This window comes from Peromyscus leucopus, chromosome 16_21 (genome assembly GCF_004664715.2).
Source record: "Peromyscus leucopus breed LL Stock chromosome 16_21, UCI_PerLeu_2.1, whole genome shotgun sequence".
Taxonomy (NCBI): Eukaryota; Metazoa; Chordata; class Mammalia; order Rodentia; family Cricetidae; genus Peromyscus; species Peromyscus leucopus.
This window is the reverse complement of record NC_051084.1, coordinates 13881796-13904382: the sequence shown is the minus strand read 5'-3', so window position 1 is coordinate 13904382 and position 22587 is coordinate 13881796. Positions and strand designations below refer to the sequence as shown.

Sequence of the window (22587 nt, the reverse complement as noted above, 5' to 3'; positions counted from 1 at the left end):
TGGCTGGGCAGAGAGAAGAATATAAGGCAGGAGGAGACAGGAGCTCAGCTCCTTTTCAGGCTGAGGATTCGGTAGATGTAAGAAGTCTTTCTAGTGGCTGGTTCCTTTACTGATTTTTCAGCATTTACCGATACCTGGCTCCAAGTTTTTATTGTTAAGAGCAATTAGGATTCATGCTACCATTATGACATTTCCACACATGTGTATTATTGTACTTTGCTCATATCCATTCCCCTGTGGTTATCCCTCCCCTTTTGATGGTTCTGTTCCCCCCTTAATCCCAAGTTTCCCTTCTGCATTTATGTCATTTATAAAAAGATAATAGATGATAGACAGGTAGATGGATGGATGGATGGATGGATGGATGGATGGATGGATGAATGAATGGATAGATAGGTAGATAGATAGATAGATGATAGATAGATATAATAGATACACAGAAAGATACATAGATAGGTAGCAGGTAGATGGATAGATGATAGATAGATAGATAGATAGATAGATAGATAGATAGATAGATAGATATACTAGATATGAGTGAATAGACAGAGATAGACGATAGATGTAAGACTAGGTGGCAATTGATACACAGTAAGTTCCACATATGAAAGGAAAGATGCTATTTGAGAAATGAAAATACCTGAGATAAGCGTGTGCCCTGATTGAAACGTTATCCCATGCACACACATACTGAAACATCACATGGTACCCATCAAGCATGTCCGTGTTGTTATCAATAAGCTGAAAAACTGCACTTAGTTGAAATGCGAACGATGCCCCTTCTGTGGAGCATCCGCTCACCCCTCTCATCACTCACCATCTTCTCGTTCATCGCAGCATCGAATTTGGCCTGCACCTTATCCAGCTCAGCCTGCTTCTCATCCAGCAGGGCCTGGGCCTTCCCCAGTTCTGCATTGGCCACCGCCAGGCGGCCTTCCTGCTTGGCCAGGTTTGCCTTAGGAAGAAGGGCAAGTGGTTCACACAGAGTCACACAAGCTCCATGAAACATTCATGACTTTAGTTTGTAAATTATCACATAAATCACAGAATTTCTGCAGTGGATGCTACTTCTGAGGCCGTCTGTTTCAGTGTTTGCAACTGGGGAGGCAGGCTGTCTTGGGGATATTTTATTAATTTCTTCCCTTTTAATTATTAATGTTCACTATGGAAAACACCGAAAATGCAACAATGCAAAGGAAGAATTTAAAAAAAGCTTTGATTTTTCTTAGATATAAGTATTGTACTAAAAAAGTACTAAAGGACATTTTTATTCTTCTCCCTTAGTAGACTCTAATCACATCCCTAAAATATCTTTAAATAAAGAAATCATTTTATGTGTTTGGGTGTTTTGCCTACAGGTATGTCTGAGAAGAGGGCATTAGAGCCCTTGGAACTGAGGCTGTGAGCCATCACGCAGGTGCTGAGAATCGAACCCAGGTCTTCTGAAATAGTATCCAGCACTCTTAATGGCTGAACCATCTCCCCTTAAAATGCTTTTTCAGTTAGGCAGTGGTGGCACATGCCTTTAATCCCAGCACTCGGGAGGCAGAGCCAGGCAGATCTTTGTGAGTTCGAGGCCAGCCTGGTCTACAGAGTGAGATCCAGGACAGGCACCAAAACTACACAGAGAAACCCTGTCTCAGAAAAAAAAAAAAAAAAGTTTTTTCAACTGATGATACAATTTCATGATGTTATACCATTTGAACGCATCTTAATTTATTAATATTTCCCTACATTTATACATATTCTTCCTCTCTCTGGCTTTTAATTCTTAAAAATGATACAAGGATAAATATTACTGCAGTAGTTTTGGGTTTTTTTTCCCCCAAATCCTACAAAATGGTAATTATCTGTTTCTGTAGCTTTAAAATAATTAATCACTAGTACATAGCCAGAGCTCTCTGGGGTAAAGTTCTTTGATAAACATCTCATTTTCTGTCTTGTTTACTTGTTGCTTATTTATTTAGGCAGGTTCTTATTATGTAAACCAGGCTATTCTCAAACTCCCAGAAATCCACCTGCCCCTGCCTCCGAAGAGCTGGAACTAAAGGTATGTGCCACTGTACCTGGCCCACATGAAGCTGGTTCTGACCCCTAGATCTGTCAAGACCCAATGGCATGTGCCACAGTCTCAAGCCACCAAGGTGTTTTTGTTGGTTCCCACTTAAGATACAAATGGATTTTCATGCCTTTTTATGTTTTATTTAATTCAACACTTACTTATTTCTTTCATGAAGCATTATAATTGGATCTCCACTATGGATCATATTTTTTATTAATTAAAAAAAAAAAACCTTTGTTCTTATGAGCCTTTACTCTGAATTCTAAATTTCTACTAAGTTTTCATTTGGTATCTTCGTTTGGGGCATATTTGCTGTTTTCTCATCATTTCCCTCTATTAAAACTTTACTTTCTATTTCGTTCAGAATTATGTATGTCAAGCTTAAAGAGGTAGTCATGTCTTAAAAGTCTTCTCATGAAGAAAGGCAACGCCATGCTTGCCCACTCATTTTCTAGCCACAGAACAAGCAATTACAACTCTTTCAGCTTATTGGGGGTGCGGGGGCTGGGTTTGAGCCCTGGGGGTATGGTGGGATATTTTATGCATCATTGAATCCCCGAGGGTGATTTTTGTCCCCTCAGACATGGAAGATGCCCTGACTGGGTGCAAACAGCATGTGTGTGCATGCATGTATATATGTTGGGGGTGGCTCCTGCCCAACACTCTGACTGCATCGCTGAGAATGTCCGTTTCCTCCTAGTGAAGAGAGTTTGAACCACAGCAACTTCCCTCTTAACCCCGTGTGTGTGTGTGTGTGTGTGTGTGTGTGTGTGTGTGTGTGTGTGTGAATATGTGTAGGTGAGGCGAGAGATCACCTCAGGTGTTAATTCTTCGGGGGTCATCCATCTTGTTTTTGAAACAGGGTTTCTCTCTCCTTACTCAGAACTTACCCATTCAGCTACACTGACTGGCCACAGAACCCCAGGAATTACAGTTACCCCACTTTTCCTCACATGTGTTCTAGGGATCAAATTTCAGTCTTTATACTTGCAAAGCAAGTCCTTTCTGGTGGAGCCTTCTCCCGACGCCTGACTTTTCTCCTCCCACAAGCAACTCTGGTTATTTATGTTACACTTCACAACAGGTCTTCGTTCAGTGTCGGAGATCAGGGTACATTTCCAGGTGCTGATCTGAACTTCCGTACGCTTAGTTTGGAATGCCGTGAGCAAACTCAGTCCCTAATCTCTGAACGTTCAAAGACCTGCCAAGTTGGCCTTTATGGCAGTTTGATTATTATTATTCCGAACAAATTAATTTCCTGTTGAAGCAAACAAGTTAGTTTTTTGTTGCCTGCATTGCCAAGAAGCATGCACCAGATATTTAAAAAAAAAAAAAAAAAAAAGGAAAGAAAAAAAGAAAAAGAAGAGAAACTTTGGAAGGTCATAAAAGAAAAAAAATAAAACAGGCACAGTGGTGTACGACTTTACTCCCAGTGAGATTAATCCAAGGGGGAAGCACAGGCGGGCAGAGCTCTGTGTGCATCAGGGAATAGCTGGTACCAGGCCAGCCAGATAACAAAAAAAAAAATACAAAATTGCAAAACTAAACAACTAAATAAATAATAAAATTAAAACATGTCTACAGAAGCATTTGCCTCTATTGGTCTAAATCACAGTCTGTCTGCTAACAGTAATTCTTAACAATTGATCTTACCAAGCACTGATTTACAGGGTGGAGGGAAATTTACCTTCAGAGGCAACACCTCCCTGTTGATGCCATAAAATATTGCCATGGCAAGTGTCCAAGACAGCAAGCCAGCCACATTCCCACAGACTTTTTTGGCACTTTCAAAAGTGTAATCATCCATGTTAAAATAGGGCTGCAGCAATTCAACAGTCTCTTCATTGATGGTGTCCTTGGGAAACTGCTGCAGGCTCCACAGGAATCCCGTGGCACTCATCAGCTGGAAGAGAGCGTGGCAATCTCTCAGGCGGCGGGGAAAAGAAATCCCGCCTTCCTGCGTTGGGATGAACGTCTCAACGTTGGGATGAATGGCTCATATATTAGTGTACTGGGTCCTTGGTCGATGGAACTGTTTGGAAAGGATTGGGAGGTGTGGCCTTATCAGAAGAGGTGTGTCACTGGGGGCAGGCCTTGAGGTTTTAAAAGCCCACCTCATTCTCAATCAGTCTCTGCCTGGTGGCTGTACCTCAAGATGTGAGCTCTCAGCTACTGCTCCAGTGCCATGCCTGCCTGCCTGCCGCCATGTTCCCCACCATGAGGACCTGAAACTGTAAGCTCCACATAAACCCTTTCTTCTATAAGATGATGTGGTCATGGTGTCTTATCACAGCAACAGAAGAGTAACTAAGTCATCATCTGATTTTTTTTCAAAGAGGGAAGCATCAACAGACTCCAAACATACCAACCAACCAGCTGATCCTACTGGCAATAGCCAGCCTAAACCGGTAGACTGACCATTTTTTTTCTAATTTCATAGTAAGAGAGAGAGAGAGAGAGAGAGAGAGAGAGAGAGAGAGAGAGAGAGGGAGGGAGATGAAAATCCACATTCCTGTGCAGTAAATGTGTCTAAATACCACCAACTTTAAAGACCACCTTCTGGATATGGGGCTGGACTGACACCAAGCTGGTTAATATGCCACTGGTTCTCGGCATATTTCATTTTTTTAAAGGGTTTTGAACCTCAAAATATCTCTGTGCACATTTTGAGTGATATAGCGTTGTAAGTTGGAATCTTGAACACTCCTCAAAGGCCCATATGTTAGGAGGCTGGAGAGATGGCTCCGGGGGCAAGAACACCTGTTATTCTTGCAGAGAACCTGGGTTCTGTTTCCAGCGCCCACATGGTGGCTTACAACCTCCATAACTCCAAAGTGTCTGACCTATGTGGGCACCACGCATGCACATGATGCACAGACATACATGCAGGCAAAACACATAGAAATAAAAAAAAATATTTAAAAAAAAAAAAAAAAAAAAAAGACCCTGTCTTGGTCACTGTCCTATTGCTGTGAAGAGACACCATGACCAAGGCAACTCATGAAAGAAAACATTTAATTGGGGGCTTGCTTACAGTTTCAGAGGGCTATCAGCACAGCAGGCAGGCGTGGTTGAGAGCAACGTCCTGATCCACAGGCCGCCAGGGAAAGAGTCTGGGCCTGGCACGGACATTTGAAACCCCAACCAATCCCCAGTGACACACCTCCTCCAACAAGGCCACACCTCCTAGTCCTTCTAAACAGTTCCACTCCCTGGCGATGAAGTATTCAAACAGACGGGCCTATGGGTGTCATTCTTACTCACACCACCACAGACCCATATCCCAAAGGCTTTGTCCCATAATGATGGTGCTATGAGGAGGTGGTAGAACCTGTGGTGGGCGGAGCTAGTGAGAGGACGTTAGATCGCGGAGTTACGGCTCTGGAAGGTGTGCTAGTTACGGTCTACTGCTGTGACAAAATGCATGATGAAGGCATCTTAAGGACAGAAACGGTTTGTCATGGTTCATAGTTTGCCGGGTGTGGTACGATCGATCTGTCATAGAAGAGGAAGGCATGCAGCCATGGTGTCAGGAGTGTGCAGTCGGGGCACCTCAGATTCTTGCATCTTGGCAGAACGGAAAGCACAGAGCACCTAGGAAGTGGGGTCAGACTCAAGGCCCACCTCCAGTGCCCCTACCTCCTCTAGCAAGGCTCCACTTCCTAAAGTCTACATGACTTTTCAAGACAGAGCTACCAGCTTGGCACCAAGCATTCAAATGTATCAGCCTGTGGAGCACATTTCACATTCAGGAAAGAAAGGCTATGAGCACTCCAGCCCTTCCCATTCCAACCACCAGAGAGGGCTACCAGAACCCCAGCCCCTCCTCTTCCTCCCTTTACTTCCTGCTTCAGTGAAGTAGTTTCCTGTGCCATGTGCTTCACCCATAAACCTTTCCTTTTTATAAAGTGATTATCACGGGTTTTGTATGACAGTGATGGGGAAAATACTGAATAACGTGACGTTGAAGATTCACTCTTGAATACATGGTAGCTGGTAGCTGGCTGATTCTCCATGTCCTGGGACATCCGATGCAGCTCACGAGACTTCCAAAGGTTTTTCTTACCTTCAGTGACTCTCCCCATGAGGGCTTGCAACAAGGCTTTTCTGGGTCCATGGTAACAGGGTCGATTTTCTTTTGGAATAGTAACAGCACACAGTCCATGATTCTCATAATCAGATGAGGTGGTTTGGCGAGCTTCCTGACCGTGGCAATGTCATTTGGTTTGATGGTCTGTAGCGGGGGAACAGGAACAAATTTTTTTCCTGAGTGGTATTAACAGACTTATATATGGAAACCTAATTCTTCTAAGTGATGAAAGCAGAAAACAATCAAAACATATTTCATCTTCCAGTTCCTAACATTATCTCCTCAAGGGATCAAATTCTAAGGCTTCTGCATAATGGCTCCTACATGGTTAGGTTCAGGTTTCTGTTTATTGGCCTGAATTCCTGCTCTGCTGCCCCTTACATTGACTGACTTCCAGGATCAATCACTCACTGCCCACTGCCCAGACCTCCGCTAACATAACTGGTATGCAGCATTTAGACAGCCTGCATCCTAGCACTGGGTAGGATCTCAGGGGCTTGTTGGCCAGCTAATCTAACTGACTTCACCCCAGGCTCAGTGAGAGACCCTGCCGCAAAAAAAATAGGTGGAGAGTGACAGAGTAAGACACTTGATGTCAAATTCTGCTCTCCATACATATGTACATGTAGCTATGCATACACCTGTGCACACATAGGTATGCACACTACAAATATGTACATATGCACACAACATACACAATGAAGATGAAGAAAAAATATCTTTAAAGAGAAAACAGACAAAGCCCTGAATAACAGAAATCTTCCTTTTAGTTTTCATTTTTAGGGCTGTCCTGTCTCTGGAAGGGGGAGAAACTCCATGAAAACAAGGAAAATTACTACAGTAGAAGGCTTATGAAAATACACTTAGTGTGAGCTGTATTTACATGAAGACATTGCCTGATGTGAGGGTTTGAATGAAAATGGTCCCCATGCGCTCACATGCTTGAATACTTGGTCCCCAGTTGGTCTGAACAGTTTGGGAAGGATTCGGAGGTGTGGTCTCGCTGGAGGAGGTACGTTCTTGGGGTCAGGCTTTGAAGTTTCAAAAGACTCAGGGCATTCCCGATGTGCTCTCTACTTCCTGGTTGTGGACTGGTGTGTGAGATCTCAGCTGCTGCCACAGCTGCCTGCCACAAGCCTTTGCTCCACCACCACGGACTCTAGCCCTCTGGGACTACAAACCCAATTAAACTCTTTCTTTTATAAGTTGCCTCAGTCATGGTGTTTCATCACAGCAACAGAAAAGTAACTAATACACCTGACCTCCAAGATAAGGAAGACAAGGAGAGCAAGATCAATAAAACATCTTAAGATTCATCCAGTTCTGGGCTGCTCTTTCACATGCCATTACATGGCCCATAAAGGGTGTGGAGGGTGTGACCTAGACATGGAACTAAAAGATTACTATGTATTTATTCATCCGTTTAACAGCTACAGGCATTCTCCTACAGAGAGCAAAGCGGGCAAACACAAACAGCCTTGCCTTCACAATCTCCCAGAGATGGCAGAGAAAATACAGCTCCTTTAAAGGAGGGTCTGTCATGACAGAAGCACAGAGCGATGGCAAGACAAAGAAGAGTCCAGAAGAAGTGGAAACCTCTGGAGGAGTGAAGGCTGGGCCCAGTTTCAAAGGAATGCTGTGATCGGGCAATGAAGGTTAGGAAAAGCAGTCCTGGCAGATGGTACAAGACATGTAGGTACATCCAAAGGTAAGAGGTGACAATTCTTCTAGAACCCTACAGGTGCTTCAGTATGCATGGGTCATACTGTATGTTGGGACAAAACAGCGAGGGCAAAGTTCAAAACATAGGAATCAGGTTGTTAGCAACAACAGAAGCAGGTAGACTAGTAGACTGTAGATAGATGATAGTAGATGATAGATAGATAGGTAGATAGATAGATAGATAGATTAGATGAATAAATAAGTATAAATAATAGACAGATACTAGATAAATAATAGACAGAGTGCTGTGGAAAACTTTTTGTACACTGTGAAGACTTGTTGCTATGATTGGTTTAATAAACAAACTGAGAGGCCAATAGCTGAACAGGATAAAGTTAGGTGGGAAAGCCAAACTGAGAATGATGGGATGAAGAAGGGCAGAGTGAGAGGAATTGCCACACAGACAGAGAATGAGTCAGACACACAAAATGGGATAGAGGTAAAGGCCACGAGCCTTGGGGTAGTACATGGATTAACAGAAATGGGTTAAGTAGTAAGAGCTAGTTAGTAATAAGCCTGAGCTATTAGCTGAACATTTATAATTCATATTCAGCCTCTGAGTCGGTTACTTGGGACCAGGAGGTTCGGACAGGAAAGGTCCCAACTACAAGACAGACTGAACACGATCAATGTTGTATCATTTCTAATGCCTACATGAAACTTCAAGAATCCATGAGGGATTATCATGCCTGTGGAGATCTATAAAACTAAGTACACTGACTCCAGATTATGTGAATAAACTTGGTGGTCATGAGAAGGAAAGGCCAACCTCCTGCCTCCAGAGCCATGCCCCTGTTGTATGCACTGTGGTACACACATACAGTTTAAGTTGCTTGGTAGGCTGGGGCAGGAGGATGGCTGGAGGCCATCTTGTAACTGTATCCTTAGAGAAGTGAGAGCCACCAGAGGGTCTTAAAGAGGGGAGTGTCTAGGACAAGGCTGTCTCTGTAATCTGAATCCATCCACACTCTTAGGAGACATGTCCAACCTGAGGGTCCCCAGCCCCATGTGTCCTAGGATAGCTCTGAGTGCAGCCCAACAAATCTGTAGATGACAGTGCCATGTCTCAATGTCAAAGGATTGGCCATCCCCAGGGTTAAGCCACTGTCCACCGGCTCTGTTTCCCGGTTCCCAGGGAAGGCTGGTTCCGAAAGGAGAACAAGAGCACACACTAAAGCCTGCAGCTGAGGAAACGGAGCCAACGGAGACATGTGTCTCTAGGTGAGGCTATTAATGGAGCTAAGAACTCCTCCACTCCGCTGCCCGATTACAGAGCTCCAGGGTCAATTTCACATAGCGAAGCCCAGCATCCTGTAAGATTTGCCCCGGGAGGGAGAAGGGGGTGGTGCTCACGTTCAGGGCGGCCTCCGCTTCTTCCAGCGCAGGTTTGGCTGCCTCCAGCTTGGACTCTGCCTTCACCTTTTCACTGTCGATCTCATCCACGATCTTCTGGGCTTTGTCCTTTACCTCCTGGACTTCATTCTTCACTTTGGCTGAAGCCTGGGCACTCACGGTGACTTCTGCCAGCACCTGGTAAAGAGAGTCCACCAAACCCTTTCAAGTAAAATGTATGGCTGCGTGTCTGTGAGATACTTAGTAGAGTGTAAAACAAGAAAATAAGAGCAAAGCTCTCCATCTAAGTCACCTGTATTTTAATGTGTATTGAAAGGTACTTGGAGGGGTTTGGAGAGATGGCTCAGCAGTTAGGAGCACTGACTGCTATGACAGAGGACCTGAATTCAGTTCCAACATACCCACATCAGGTGGCTCACAATCATCTGTAACTCCAGCTCCAGGAGATCAAATGCCCTCTTCTGGCTCCCACAGGTATTGCATGCATGTGAACATATATATACACACATATATATACACACATGATTAAAAATCAAATCTTTAAAAATAGTTCCTCTGAGTGGTACCTTGCAAAACTTCATTTTCTGAGCTATCCTTGATCTTAAGAGTACATATAAACAAATGTAATAGTACATAAAAATGGTGTTTCCAGTCTATGACCTTCTAGATAATTAAAACAATTCAAGTACAGTGGAGTAAAGTAGGAAGCCATATTGAGTCTCCTATAATAATACTACTAAAAGTAGCTAATGTTTGGTGGGTGCTTAACAAGGCTTCCCTAGAGTCCCATCCAGTTCAGCAACTGGCTGGGGGGCCAGGCTCAGGTCACCACTTTCTAAGCGACTCTCAGATTGTGAAAGCAGTCTGAAAGAGGTAGTTGGCCACAAATGAGCCACACAGGTGTCCTATCACCATGGGAGAGGGCCTTTGGGTTGTTCTTTTTTTACTCCATAAACCCTCCCTCGCCTTAGCCTTTTCCTTACTCAGTTAAAAAAAAAAATTTTTTTTTTTTTGATGAGCCTTGCTTGGCTCCTCTAGAAAATTAGAATATGAAAGGACCTTAAAGATGAGATTTACTCTAACTCACAGTTAAGGAGGAAGTCCACAGACAGGTAAGTGAGAGCAATAGCTTAGTTAGAGAGAGAGAGAGAGAAAAGAACATTCTAGACCAGGCAGAGGATGTCCCTGGGCAGCTTTCTTACCACCCCTCATCTGTAGGTTTATGTCCTGTTTATTTTAATAAAGTTTTCAAGTAAAGATTTTTATAAGTTATTTTAATCAATTATGTGAGAATTATATACAGTGTAAAAGTACTTTTTAAATGTGGGGAGATATTCCTGGTTGGTGAGGGCAGGGTACATGCAAACTTACCTCATCTGCTTTCACAGAAGCCACGGCCAGTTCCTTCTCCTTCACGGCGAGATCCTGTGAGAGTTTCGCGACAGATTCACTGGCCTCCATCAGCTTGTCCAGACCTTTACAGACACAGACATGGACCGGCCCTCACTGGTTATGGCACAGCCTCACATCCCGTATGCATTCACTACGGACTATGTATAAGCCAGGCACAGTGTCTGACATGCATACCAAACACAACACCATGGACAGAAACATGCCTGTCTTTAGAACAAGGCTGATCACTTTTCTTACACGCCCAGTGTTGTAAGATTCGAACTCAGGTCCTCCTGCTGGGGCAGCCAGCACGTTACCCGCCAAGCCATCTCCCCAGACCCTGGGTTTGTCTTGTTCCAGTTATGCTTTTTCTGGTCATCAAGCAGCACTCGGGGTCTGTGACCCACACCTAACACAGTGAACCCAGGGCTGAAAGAGTCATTAGCCATGGTTTTAGAGGAAGAAAAGGCCTCTGTTCACAACTACCTAGTTTTTTTTTTTTTAACCGGTCATAGGCCTTTGCTAACATGACCTACTTTTAATAATCAAATTAATATTTGGATTGAACAAACACTCAGGAGCTCAAGGTCACCCTTGAGCTATATATCAAGTTGGAGGCCAGTGTAGGCTACAGGAGATACTGTCTCAAAATACCAAAACAACTATAAAAAAAAATAGTACTTAGGGGCTGGAAAGATGGCTCATAAGTTAAGAGTTTGTACAGTTCTTGCAAAGAACCTAGCTTCATTCCCAGCACCCATGTAGGGCAGCTCACAAATTTCCCAGCACTCGGGAGGCAGAGGCAGGCAGATCTCTTTGAGTTCGAGGCCAGCCTGGTCTACAAAGCAAGTTTCAGGAAAGGCGCAAAGCTACACAGAGAAACCCTATCTTGAAAAACAAAAAACAAAAACAACAACAACAAAAAAAATTACTGTAACTCCAGCTCCAAGGGATTCAATTCCCTTTCCATACGTACCTGCACTCACAGTCACATACACACACAGTCATATACACACACACACAGCCACATACACACAGTCACATACTCACACACAGTCACATACACATATACATAATTTTTAAAATCTAAGAAAACAAAAAGTGTTTGATTTTCAAACACAGTGATATCCATTCATTAGAAGGCTGGGATCACCATCAAACAAACCCTAAAAAAGACAAAACTGGCCATTCCTCTTACCGATATTCATCCGCTCTGCTTGTTGATTGATATATTTCACCTTTTCAGTGTAGATGTTTTTATAACCATTTATAAATGAGAGGTATGATTTGGGAGTCACATGGGCTCTTCGGCGGTATCTGAAAATGGAATATAAAAACAGCCCGCTCAGTCACTCGGCTGTCTTTCTGTGAAGGGCCCCCGATGTGACACCCACTCTGACAGCTATGGGCAGTACCTGGCATCCCAGAGGGCCATGGGAAAACACCGGACACATCTGTCTGTGGCTTTGCCCTCATGGGGTCCTTGACCTGACTCCTTCCTGCCCTACTCTGGCCTGGTGTTTCAGCACATGGGAAGCTGAGAGAAGGAGGCTGCGCAACCCCATGAGGGTTGTGAAGATTAAATAAGTTAGCATTCCTGAGCATGCTCTGTCAACAGGAAGTTTCTGGACAGACGGGGGGACAGACTAGGGGACAGTGGGGATGATGCCAGTGTGTGCTGTAATTCCTTTTCACTTGGCTGTTGTTGGCTGCTCATTCCAAGACCAGTCTCTCCCCTGTCTAGGTGAATTGTTCTCGAAGTCCAAACAGCCGCACTGGACTCAGGGTTCAACTTGCTATGAGCTTTACGCTTCAGTCATTATAATAACCACAGAGATAAACAAAAGGGGTAATTGACATCAGAGAAACTCAGGTCCCAGTCAAGACTCCGAGTCTAGACTCTACAGTCTTACAGTTTTCACTGAAAGGCTCACCTTTGGAGTTCTGAGGGCTTTTAACATTTTCAAAGTTTCTTTTGATTGTTTTTGTTTCTGTCTTTTCTCTGTTTGCTAAGAACGGACAGGTATGTAACTATCGCTAGGGCATTTCGTGAAAACATTCACTTTGTAAAATCGTTTTGTAGAAACCACTCCTCAACGTAAGAAAATGGGAAAAGTTTGAAGGCCACAGCACAATTTCCAAACCTCAAGAAGTACATTTTGTGGTCGTGCGAAAAATCAAAAGAAATTGATGTTGCCGGATGAGAGCATAACGTCTGCCTAACTGTGAGGATTCGTGCCCACTAACTCCAGAGAGGCTGAGAAACACCTAGAATCAGTTAAGAGGGATGGTCTGGGCATGGTCCTAGCAAAAGGAAGGGGTCAGCATAAGCAAACCCTTCAAGGCACGGACATCCCTCAGAGGTCCCAGGACCACCCAGACTCTGCACGGAAAAACAGGCAAAGCTTTTCAAGCGGGTTCTGCTCCTCGAAAAGCCCACCCACTCACCCAAAGCAGGGAGCTCAATATTCTGCAGGCCCTCATAGACCCACCTGGCATCCTTACCCATCGGCTCCCATGCATTGTGGGGCAAGGAAACCCTACGGTTTTGTGGGCAGCTTGCTCAGAACGAGCAAACCATGGCTGTTCTTGCTGGGTGGTTCTTCTGCACCCAATTAAAGTCTTGTTTCATAATTAATTGCCAGAAAAGCTTTGATAAGACTCGGCTATGCAAATGCCAAACCTAAAATGTTCCCTCAACATAAGGCAATAAAGAAACTTAAAAACAGTGTCCTTCTTTAATCAGAATAAATAATGCATTGGGATAAGCAGCTCATTTGAACCGTTTATAAGGAATTATTTAGGTCATTTTCAAAACAAAATTAAGCAAATGAAACTGTGATTCATTAAGCATCTGCTACTTGGAGTCCTGGAGGGTAAAGAGGTATTTAAAAGTATGGCCCCTAGTTAATTTTTAAATATCATTTATCTGGCATCTTTTCATTATTTAATCACTAGGAAATCAATGCAAAAAAAAAATGCAGTGTGGCTAGACCTGTGCAAAAAAAAAAAAAAAAAAAAAATCAGGCTATGCAAAGAGTCGTTTACTGGTCGTTACATTTAATTCCTCTTTTGGAGAGAACTCTGGGGTTCCAGCTAATCTCACATACCTTTGGAAATAATTCTCACAGCTCTCGGAAACCATGTCGTGAAAGAGTCCCATGGTTTCCACAACCTGCCTCTTGATCTCAGCGGAGCAGACAATGTTATAATCCAAAAGGAAGTAGGAGGCCACGGCGATCAGAGCCTCCTTGGGCCAGCGGCTGAACCAGTCCATGGTGCACCCGGAAATCAAGCCCGGGAACTTCAGGGAGCGGGCCCGGAACTTCTCACCAACCTGTGGAGAGCAAGGTCAGAAGACGTGAGAAACACGGAGGGAGCTTGAAGGCCCGCTGGAGAGAGGGCTATGTTCACACCCTGGGCCAGCAGTGTGATGCTGAGGGTTAAAAAACCACCAGCTTGGGCTGCAGCAGAATACCAAGTCAGTGTTTAGCTGAGGGAAGGTGCGGTATTCATCTCTTCTTTGTCCTGGGGAAACGGCTGCCATATGGGGTTCAAGTCTAGGAACCTACCTTCTAAGAGGAACATGGTAAACTGACAATGGGGTTGGGGGGAAGGGGGGCTGGACCCTGGAGAGAGCACAAATGTGACAGTCCTGAGGGGAAAGAAGCTTTTCCAAACCCTCCCTTTGGCTGTCTATTCAAACAACGGACTCCAGGAAGTTAGAACACCCCTAGGATGTCATGCTGTGTACTGGAGCCCAGATAATGAACCACACCTCGCCAGGACCGCTTAGCCAACCCAGCTCTTGCCTTCTATCTAAATTCAAACCTCAGGACAGGACCCGGAAGATGGATGGGCAGTGAAGGGGCATGTCCCTGGGCCCCATTGTTCTTCCTGCCAATGTTGACCACCCTGAACCAATTTCCCTTTTCTTTTTTTTCACTATTAATCTGTCTCTTTAATGGACTCATTGAGTACCAGTGGCCAAGGCTGGCCTCTTGAGCTGCCCAGGCCAGAGGCTCTAACAGGTCCAGTAACACAGGCAGCTTACGGAAGAGGTGGTCCCTCTAGGGACGCAGAGAGAGAGAGACAGAGACCTCCTCCAAGTGTCTGAGAAGGACTGTATGTATGTAGGAGAGGAAGGAACTGGGCTCATTTTACAAGGCAGGAGCAGAGAAAAAGCTCAGAGAGAGAAAACTCAATTGTACAGAGAAGAGTTCAGACATCAGGCTGCCTCCACCCTACAGAGGAATGAGACCCTCTGAGGCAGAGCAGAGCTATACGTGAAAACATCCCATGAGGATAAAAATGTCCTACATGCTTGCTTTCCAGCAGTACTTCCCGGCATGGTAACCACTGGCCCCACGTGGCCAGTGAACACTGGAAATGGGGCTGCCAGGCCCCAGGAACTGGATGTTTATTTTTACATAATTTTAACTAATTAAAATTCAAGTAACCACATGGGGCAAATGGCTGCTAGATTGGCAAGCACGGTGTTCTAGAGATACTCAAAGGTGGGAAATCCATCAAGAATATTCTAGATGTTATGTCCATATTGGAGATACAGATGGGCAGGATTGTATCACTAAATTCTTCACGATTCAAATAATCTACGTCTCTTGTTAATCTGTGAACTGGTAAAGCTATACAGTAGCGTCAAATAACTCCTATACTCTTAAATGGCTGCACTGGGGATGAGATTTGGGTCCAGGGAGCGTGTGGTACTAGGAAGGAATTGATTTTAGTTTCGTGACAGAAAGGCTAGTTTCTGATCAAGCAGCTCCTCAGAGAAGGTCGCCTATTAGATGCCTGATTCCGGCTACACGCAGACTGGAGACTCACCGGGGAAAAGCAGAGGACGACATGTAAATTCCTCCTGGATCTGCTGATGAAGTACTCATACAGGTTGTCAAAGGTGGGAGGGTGGCGAGGCAGCTCCCGCTTCATCACCGACACCAGGCCCTGGGTGATTTCATCCATCTCGTCTCGGGCAAACAAATTGGAGATCTTTGAGGAGCAAACGAGAAAGTGAGAAAGTGATGTGTATTTTAAATAGTTAATAATTTCCCACTGCTGTAAGTGTGGTTAGTCACCCTCCCTCCCTCCCTCTTCCCTCCATCCATCCCTCCCTCCCTCCCTCTCTCCTCTCTCTCTCTCTCTCTCTCTCTCTCTCTCTCTCTCCGACACACACACACACACACACACACACACCACCACCACCACCACCCCCTTTCTGCTGCTCCTCAGCCACATGCCAAGTTTGCCAGACATTATCAAGAGCACCACTCTTTTATGGAGCACAGTAATCAAGAGCAGTTCATAGTGCTCCCCACACACACACTTAAGAAGCTGTCACCCTAAGAACGGTCCCCCCTCCACCAATCAATGCTTTCAAGTATCTAGTGATTGGCAGGGCTTTTCAACTCTGCTCTCAAGACACTGTACTTAGGCCCGGTCCCATGGAGCATCGGCAATCACCAGCGTGCTGGCCGGAGTCAACAGTGGCAGGCCTGACCGTGAGAAGGCAGTGCTTTGGGGCTTCCCAATTGGCCGGTGTCTGGGAACGTGGCTTTGGGGATGTATCTCTTCCATTACTAATTGATAAGGTGTTTCCCCTGAGTTTAAACTATTCATGCACACACTGCCAATATATGGTAAAGGCCTGCTTTTCTCCTGGGAATCCAGACAGGTGGGGACGACTCTAACAAGATCTTCAGACTCAGAATCCCACACAGGCTTCCCTGAGTGGAAACGTGGTGTAAACAGCATGGGGTACACACGCCAACACCTCTTCCTAAAGGGGAGGCATGTTTTATATGGCCCCTCAGGCAAGCACAGGACACCTGGACATTGGTTCCTCGAGGCTACACGTGGGGTGTATGTGTGTGTTTACATGTGTGGGGGGTGTTCACATGTGTGTGGGGGTGCCCATTATGTGTGCTGGTATGCATGCCCATGGGCATGGAGGCCAGAGAACAATCTCAGTTCATTCTTCAGACACCATCCACCTTGATCTTTGAGACATGGTCTCTCACTGATTTAGAACTCACAAAGTAGGCTAGGCTTTGCTGGCTGGCCAGGGGGCCCCAGGGATGCCCCCATCTTCATCTCCCCAGCAGGGGGATTCCAAGAACTCACCACCATGCATTGGTTCTGGGAAATCAACCTCAAGCAAGCATTTTCCAGACCAAACCGTCTCCACCGTCCAGGACGGCTCCTACTTACGACCCAGTTGGGTATACTTCCTATAAATCTCAGCCATTAGTACAACTATGTGCTGAGTGCTGGCGACCTTCTAACGAAGTACTAAAGGTGGGTGGCCATGGGAAACAGTAATGCAAAAGCCCACCTCACCCACTTCCAGCAAACAGAATTCATTCCACCATTCTCCACTCCCAACTGGTACATAGGTGGAATAATAAAATGAGGCATAGGACCAAGCTGAAGATAAAAGATAGGCCAGGAACTGTATTTAAGAGGGAATAAAACATACAAAAAAAATATGGAGGTAGGCAGCATGCATTTCACACAAATACAAAAATAAAATGAAATAACCCACAACATGGCGTGTGCCTAAATCTCATTTCTCAAGTCAAGAATGTATGCAAAACAGTCTCGCATTTGTAAAGTTCCTGTTCTTCCTACACAAATGGAATTTGGATTTAAGGGCTGGGGAGACAGTTCAGGTGGGAAAGCGCTTACCTTGCAAGCATGCAGACTTAAACTCAGTCTCCAGGAACCCACATTTTAAAAACTAACAGAAGCCAGGTATGACATAATCCAAGTACCGAGCCTGAGTCCCTATGTCAAAAGCCACGTGTAGTGGCACATGTCTGCCATGCCGGCCCTGGGGAGATGGAGACAGACAGACCCCGGGGCTCACTGGCCAGCCAGAGTCCCAGGCACACCAGAAGTCTCTTGCCTGAAACAAACGAACGAATGAAAGGTGGATAGTGACTGAGAGGAATGACAGCCAGGGATGTCTTGGAATTTCCACATGCAAATTCACACATGTGCATATATATCCCCATACATGCACACACACACGCATGCACACACACATGCACATGCACGCGCGCGTGCGCGCGCGCACACACACACACACACACACACGCACACACACATATGCTACATACTTTCTCACTGTGAGCCGCCCCTCTCCGAGCCCCACCTCCCCCGAGGACAGCAAGTTATTAAGGTACTCCAGGAACGATTCATCTTTTATCTCGTTGTCCGTAAAGATGAAGGTGATGCCTTTGCCTTCAGCTCCGGCGACTTTGTACAAGTTCTTCAGGTCTTCTATGAGATTGGTCACGTTGTAAGACCTACACGAGAAGCAGCAGATGGTTTCTCAAAGGCTTTAACGAAGCTGGAGAAACGGCTCCGCTGTTAGGAGTGCTCGCTGCTCCAGCAGAGGACCCGTTTAGTTCCCAGCTCCCACCCTGGGTAGCTCAGAGGTGCCTGTAACTCCAGTTGCAGGCCTCTGTGGGCACCGCACACACGTCTTTGAGCATACAGAGGAGTAGGCACACACAAACACATAAACGTAAAAGTAACGCGTTAACATATGTAGTCACAGTTTATCTCAAGACACAGTAATAAACCATGATAATTACAGCAAAAAATCTGTACTAACTCCAACACATACATGAGTAATGGTGTCTGCCAGAAAACGCGGGGAGCAGAGATAATGAACTAAGGGTTGCCATTCAAAACAAGTTATGTTCTCTACATCTCAGGAACAGAGAAGGGGAGAATTTAACAGAAGTGACTCAGAAATCATAACGGGAAAGGAAAATGAATATGAACCCTACCCAACCATCCTAATCAACAGATATTGTCCAAGTGAATACGCATCTCATATCCAAAACTAATCTGAAATCTGGATGAGTTTGGTTTGAGGGGTGGGGAAGTGGCAATAAATTAGGAATAAAATTAGTGGCAAATTAGATATCACAGCCATGTGCACAGCTCACCAAGTGGCTCGATGCAGGGAACGCCTACAGATAGATTATGCAATTTGGCCTAAGTAATTGAACTACTGTAATGAGGAGGTTACTGATTATGAATATGGAAGATCCTGGGCTCTTTCCTATCGCCCCTGTTTCCTGGTAGATACAAGTGCCATGGGCAGTGGTTTCGATAAATAATAACACAACAGGCCTTTCTGAAGTGTTGTATCTAAAGGGTAAACTGATGACAGGGACAGTGAGGATGTGTCACGTGAAGAGAGCACCAGAGTGCAAGCGACAAGGCCACCTCCTGGGATCACAGATTCAGATACACCCAGGATTCTGGCTCAGTACCAACAAGGGAAGATGTGCTGGGGCTGGAGTCTCTACCAGATGGAAAGAGTGTACAGCCCACTTAAGGAGAGAGCCACGGCGCAGCCAGCCACTGGAAGGCAGACGCCGTGATCCCACTTGAGAGAGCCACGGCGCAGCCAGCCACTGGAAGACAGACGCCGTGATCCCACTTAAGGAGAGAGCCGTGGCGCAGCCAGCCACTGGAAGGTAGACGCCGTGATCCCACTTAAGGAGAGAGCCACGGCGCAGCCAGCCACTGGAAGGCAGACGCCGTGATCTACTTAAGGAGAGAGCCACGGCGCAGCCAGCCACTGGAAGGTAGACTACATGATGGCAGCTTTTCCAGTTATCTCAAGAGAAGTCAGCAGTGTATCTTTTAAGATGTTAAACCTTCCCATTTTTAAGTTTTTAGAGTTTCAACTGATTTCTATGAACACATTTTTACTAATTTCTATTTAGCACAGTTTGTGCTCTTTAGTTCCTTATTGACAATTTCATACATGAGTAACTGTATTCACATGGTGTCCACCTCTCTCTCCCCATCTCCTCCCATGTCCTCCCCTCATGCTGTCTCAAGTTTTATCTCTTTTGCTATAACCATTATTCTCTCTCTCTCTCTCTCTCTCTCTCTCTCTCTCTCTCTCTCTCTCCCTCTCCCTCTTTCTACTCCTTCTACACACACACACACACACACACACACACACACACACACACACACGACCTGCCATTTAGTGTGACTCTCACATACGTGTTTCGGGCTGACCACTATAACCTATCAGGAGGTCCATCCCTGGTGAAAACTGATTCGCCCTCTCCCAGCAGCCACTGATTGCCTGTAGCTCCTCATCTATGGATAGGGTCTTATGAAACGTCCTCCACCCATGCTGGCATGCTGACTGGTGTCGCTGTCATGCAGGTCTTTGGCTGGGGGTGTACTTCATCCATAATCTCTTACATATGAAATTTTACTTAGAAAGAGGGGGCCAGAGAGATGGCTCAGTGGGTAAGGGTACCCGCTATCAAGCCTGATGACCTGACTTCAACCCCTCAAGACCCACATGGTGAGAGAACATTGTGGCATGCCCACACATAGACACACATGCACACAAAATAAATAACAAAGATTCAAGAAAAAGAAACTGAGGCAAATCAATACACCAGAGCGCTATGTTTTTAAACATAAACAATGAACTACAGGATGACACGCCATTGAGTTTTAGCCCATCTTACCTGGTTAATGTGATCTGAAATATTTGGTACCCAGCAATAAAAGAGGCCAGTCTCGAAAGGCTTTGTTTCCCTGAGCCGCCGACACCCACCAGCAATGCGTTACCACAGGATGTTCGGACGATCCGAGAGATCTAGTTTTGAAAGAAGAGTGCTCATCAGAAAAATGGGTGCAAATGTCCATATTTTCTTGCACTCACGGGGCCAAAGTCCGACCATGTGTTTCTAGACGACCTTAGACTCTTTCCTAACAATGCTGTGTCCTGGATTTTGTTGTTGTTGTTTTACTTAACTCAATTTCTTTTTTTTATTTATGGGTGTGTGTGTGTGTGTGTGTGTGTGTGTGTGTGTGTGTGTGTGTGTGTGTGTGTAAGGGGAACCCCTGGAGGTCAGAAGAAGGTGCTGGATCCTCTGGAGCTGGAGTTACAGATGGTTATGAGCCACCAACATGGGTGCTTGGGGCTAAAAGCAGGTCCTCTGCAAGAGCAGTGCGTGTCCTTAGCTACTGAGCCGTCTCCAGCCTTCAGTTTCCTCGGCCCACCTGTATTTGCGTCATGAAAGAGAACAAGTTGGCTTTGCTCTCTTCTGTTTCATAACTGTTTTCTGTGTATTTATGTGCACATGCCATCACTTATTTTTTTAAGATTTATTTTTATTTGTGTGTAGGGAGGACAGTGTATATGTTGTAGAGGTACCCAAGGAGGCCTTAGAGGATGTCGGATCTGCTGGAGCTAGAGTTAGAGGCAGTTGTGAGCTACCTAATGTGGGTCATAGGAACCAAAGCCCAGTCCTCTGGAAGAACAGCAAGTGCTCTTAGCCTCTGGGCTGTCTCTCCAGCCCGTATTTAACTTCTTTGAGACTTTGTGGCTGATGAGGATACACAAAGTGTAAGAAAGGGCTAAAGCTGATTGTGTATCGTCCATTTCGCCTGTTACAGTGAATCATACAGACACCTAGCTACAAGGTACACTGGCTTTACCTTCTCTTTTCACAAAGTATCAAAATTCTGGGATTAGTAAGAGTAAAGGGGGCACTTTTGGGAAAAGCCTGTGGGAGCTAGCCCTCCACCTGGTGTGACCTTTCTGTGACTGCTTTCTGCAGTAAGGCAAGTGGAGGCTCGGGCCTTACAGAGGCCCTGCAGACACTGAGGAGAAAAAGGCCGTCTTTAGTCTTTTATTTTAATGTCACCAATGAGGAAGCATGTAGATGGATCACTGAATCCATTGTTATCCATAAATGTATCTATTTTAAAAGTTTTTATTTATTTTATTTTATATTTGTACATGTTTTGTCTGCCTCTTTGTCTCTATACCACATGTATGCAGTGCCCAAGGAGGCCAGAAGAGGTCGACATAGAGCCCCTGAAACTGGAGTTACTGATGGTTGTGAGATACTGTGTGGGTGCTGGGAACGGGACCCAGCTCCTTGGGAAGAGCTGCCGGTGATCTCAACCACTGAGCCATCTCTCCAACTCCTAAAAGTAACTATTTTTTTAAAAAACATATGGTATATCCAGATGGCAAATCAGTAATGACACTTTGGTTATGCATGGATTACATCACATTTTGAAATATATTCACCACTTACATTTTTTTGCACCTAGATGAGGCTCCCAAGGTCCCCATATTGTCGTCATGGTGAGAGTTTAGTAACTAATGCATTGGATGCATCGTGTGGAAATCCTGAGACGTTAAGAATTCCACCAACTCTGAGGCTGTATCCTTACATGATGTCATCACTGCTGGGAAGAATTCCTCTGCCATCATCCAATTATGTAAGGGAATAACCTGTTTGGCAGCTTCCCATCAACGGACCACACCAAGCTACCTCTAAATAGCTCCTTTCCCTGTCAGTCCTGTGCACCTGTCTTACCCCATCAGTCTGGGTTTGAGGCCAGCCTGGTCTACAGAGCGAGTTCCAAGACAGCCAAGGGCTACACAGAGAAACCCTGCCTCAAAATAAATAAAAGAGTCCTTGCTGTGCAATCATGGGGACCTGAGTTCAAATCCCAGAACCCGTGTAAAAAGCGAGGACTGATCACACACGCTGGGCACTATGAGGGCAGAGACAGAGACGGTTGGCTGCCAGAGATCCAGGTTCAGTGAGAGATCCTGTGTCAAGGAAATAAAGTGGAGCGTGACAGAGCAGGGCGCCCGACATCTTCCTCTGGCCTCCCTGTGGGCATGGGCACACATGCTTGCACACACAATAATTAAGCATAATTCCAGGAAGGGGCATTTCTTCCCAAGCTGTTCGAGCTTCGTCCGAGAATGGGGAGCACTGGGAATCGGAAGGCCAGAAGCTCGGGGCACAAAACCCAACTGCCTTTGGAAAACACATGTGAGTGGGCTCAAGAGGTTCTTAAGGATCCACTGTTTTCAGAAACAGGGAGCTGACTCAGCCGTGGCTACTCTTCTCGGGCTGCCTGGTGG

General features: G+C 45.4%; 1 protein-coding gene across 1 annotated transcript in view; it reads right to left on the bottom strand.

Moving 5' to 3' along the window:
- Dnah8 (dynein axonemal heavy chain 8) overlaps window positions 1–22587 on the bottom strand; it is a 233474-nt gene that overhangs the window by 94199 nt on the left and 116688 nt on the right. The window contains exons 61-70 of the mRNA XM_028885049.2: window positions 20159–20289; window positions 17794–17947; window positions 15465–15629; window positions 13730–13956; window positions 11818–11936; window positions 10599–10702; window positions 9228–9404; window positions 6129–6296; window positions 3750–3965; window positions 818–955 (exon numbers count right to left, since the gene is read on the bottom strand). Of these exons, the coding sequence (XP_028740882.1) occupies window positions 818–955; window positions 3750–3965; window positions 6129–6296; window positions 9228–9404; window positions 10599–10702; window positions 11818–11936; window positions 13730–13956; window positions 15465–15629; window positions 17794–17947; window positions 20159–20289 (1599 nt within the window). The remainder of the gene's footprint in view (window positions 1–817; window positions 956–3749; window positions 3966–6128; window positions 6297–9227; window positions 9405–10598; window positions 10703–11817; window positions 11937–13729; window positions 13957–15464; window positions 15630–17793; window positions 17948–20158; window positions 20290–22587) is intronic.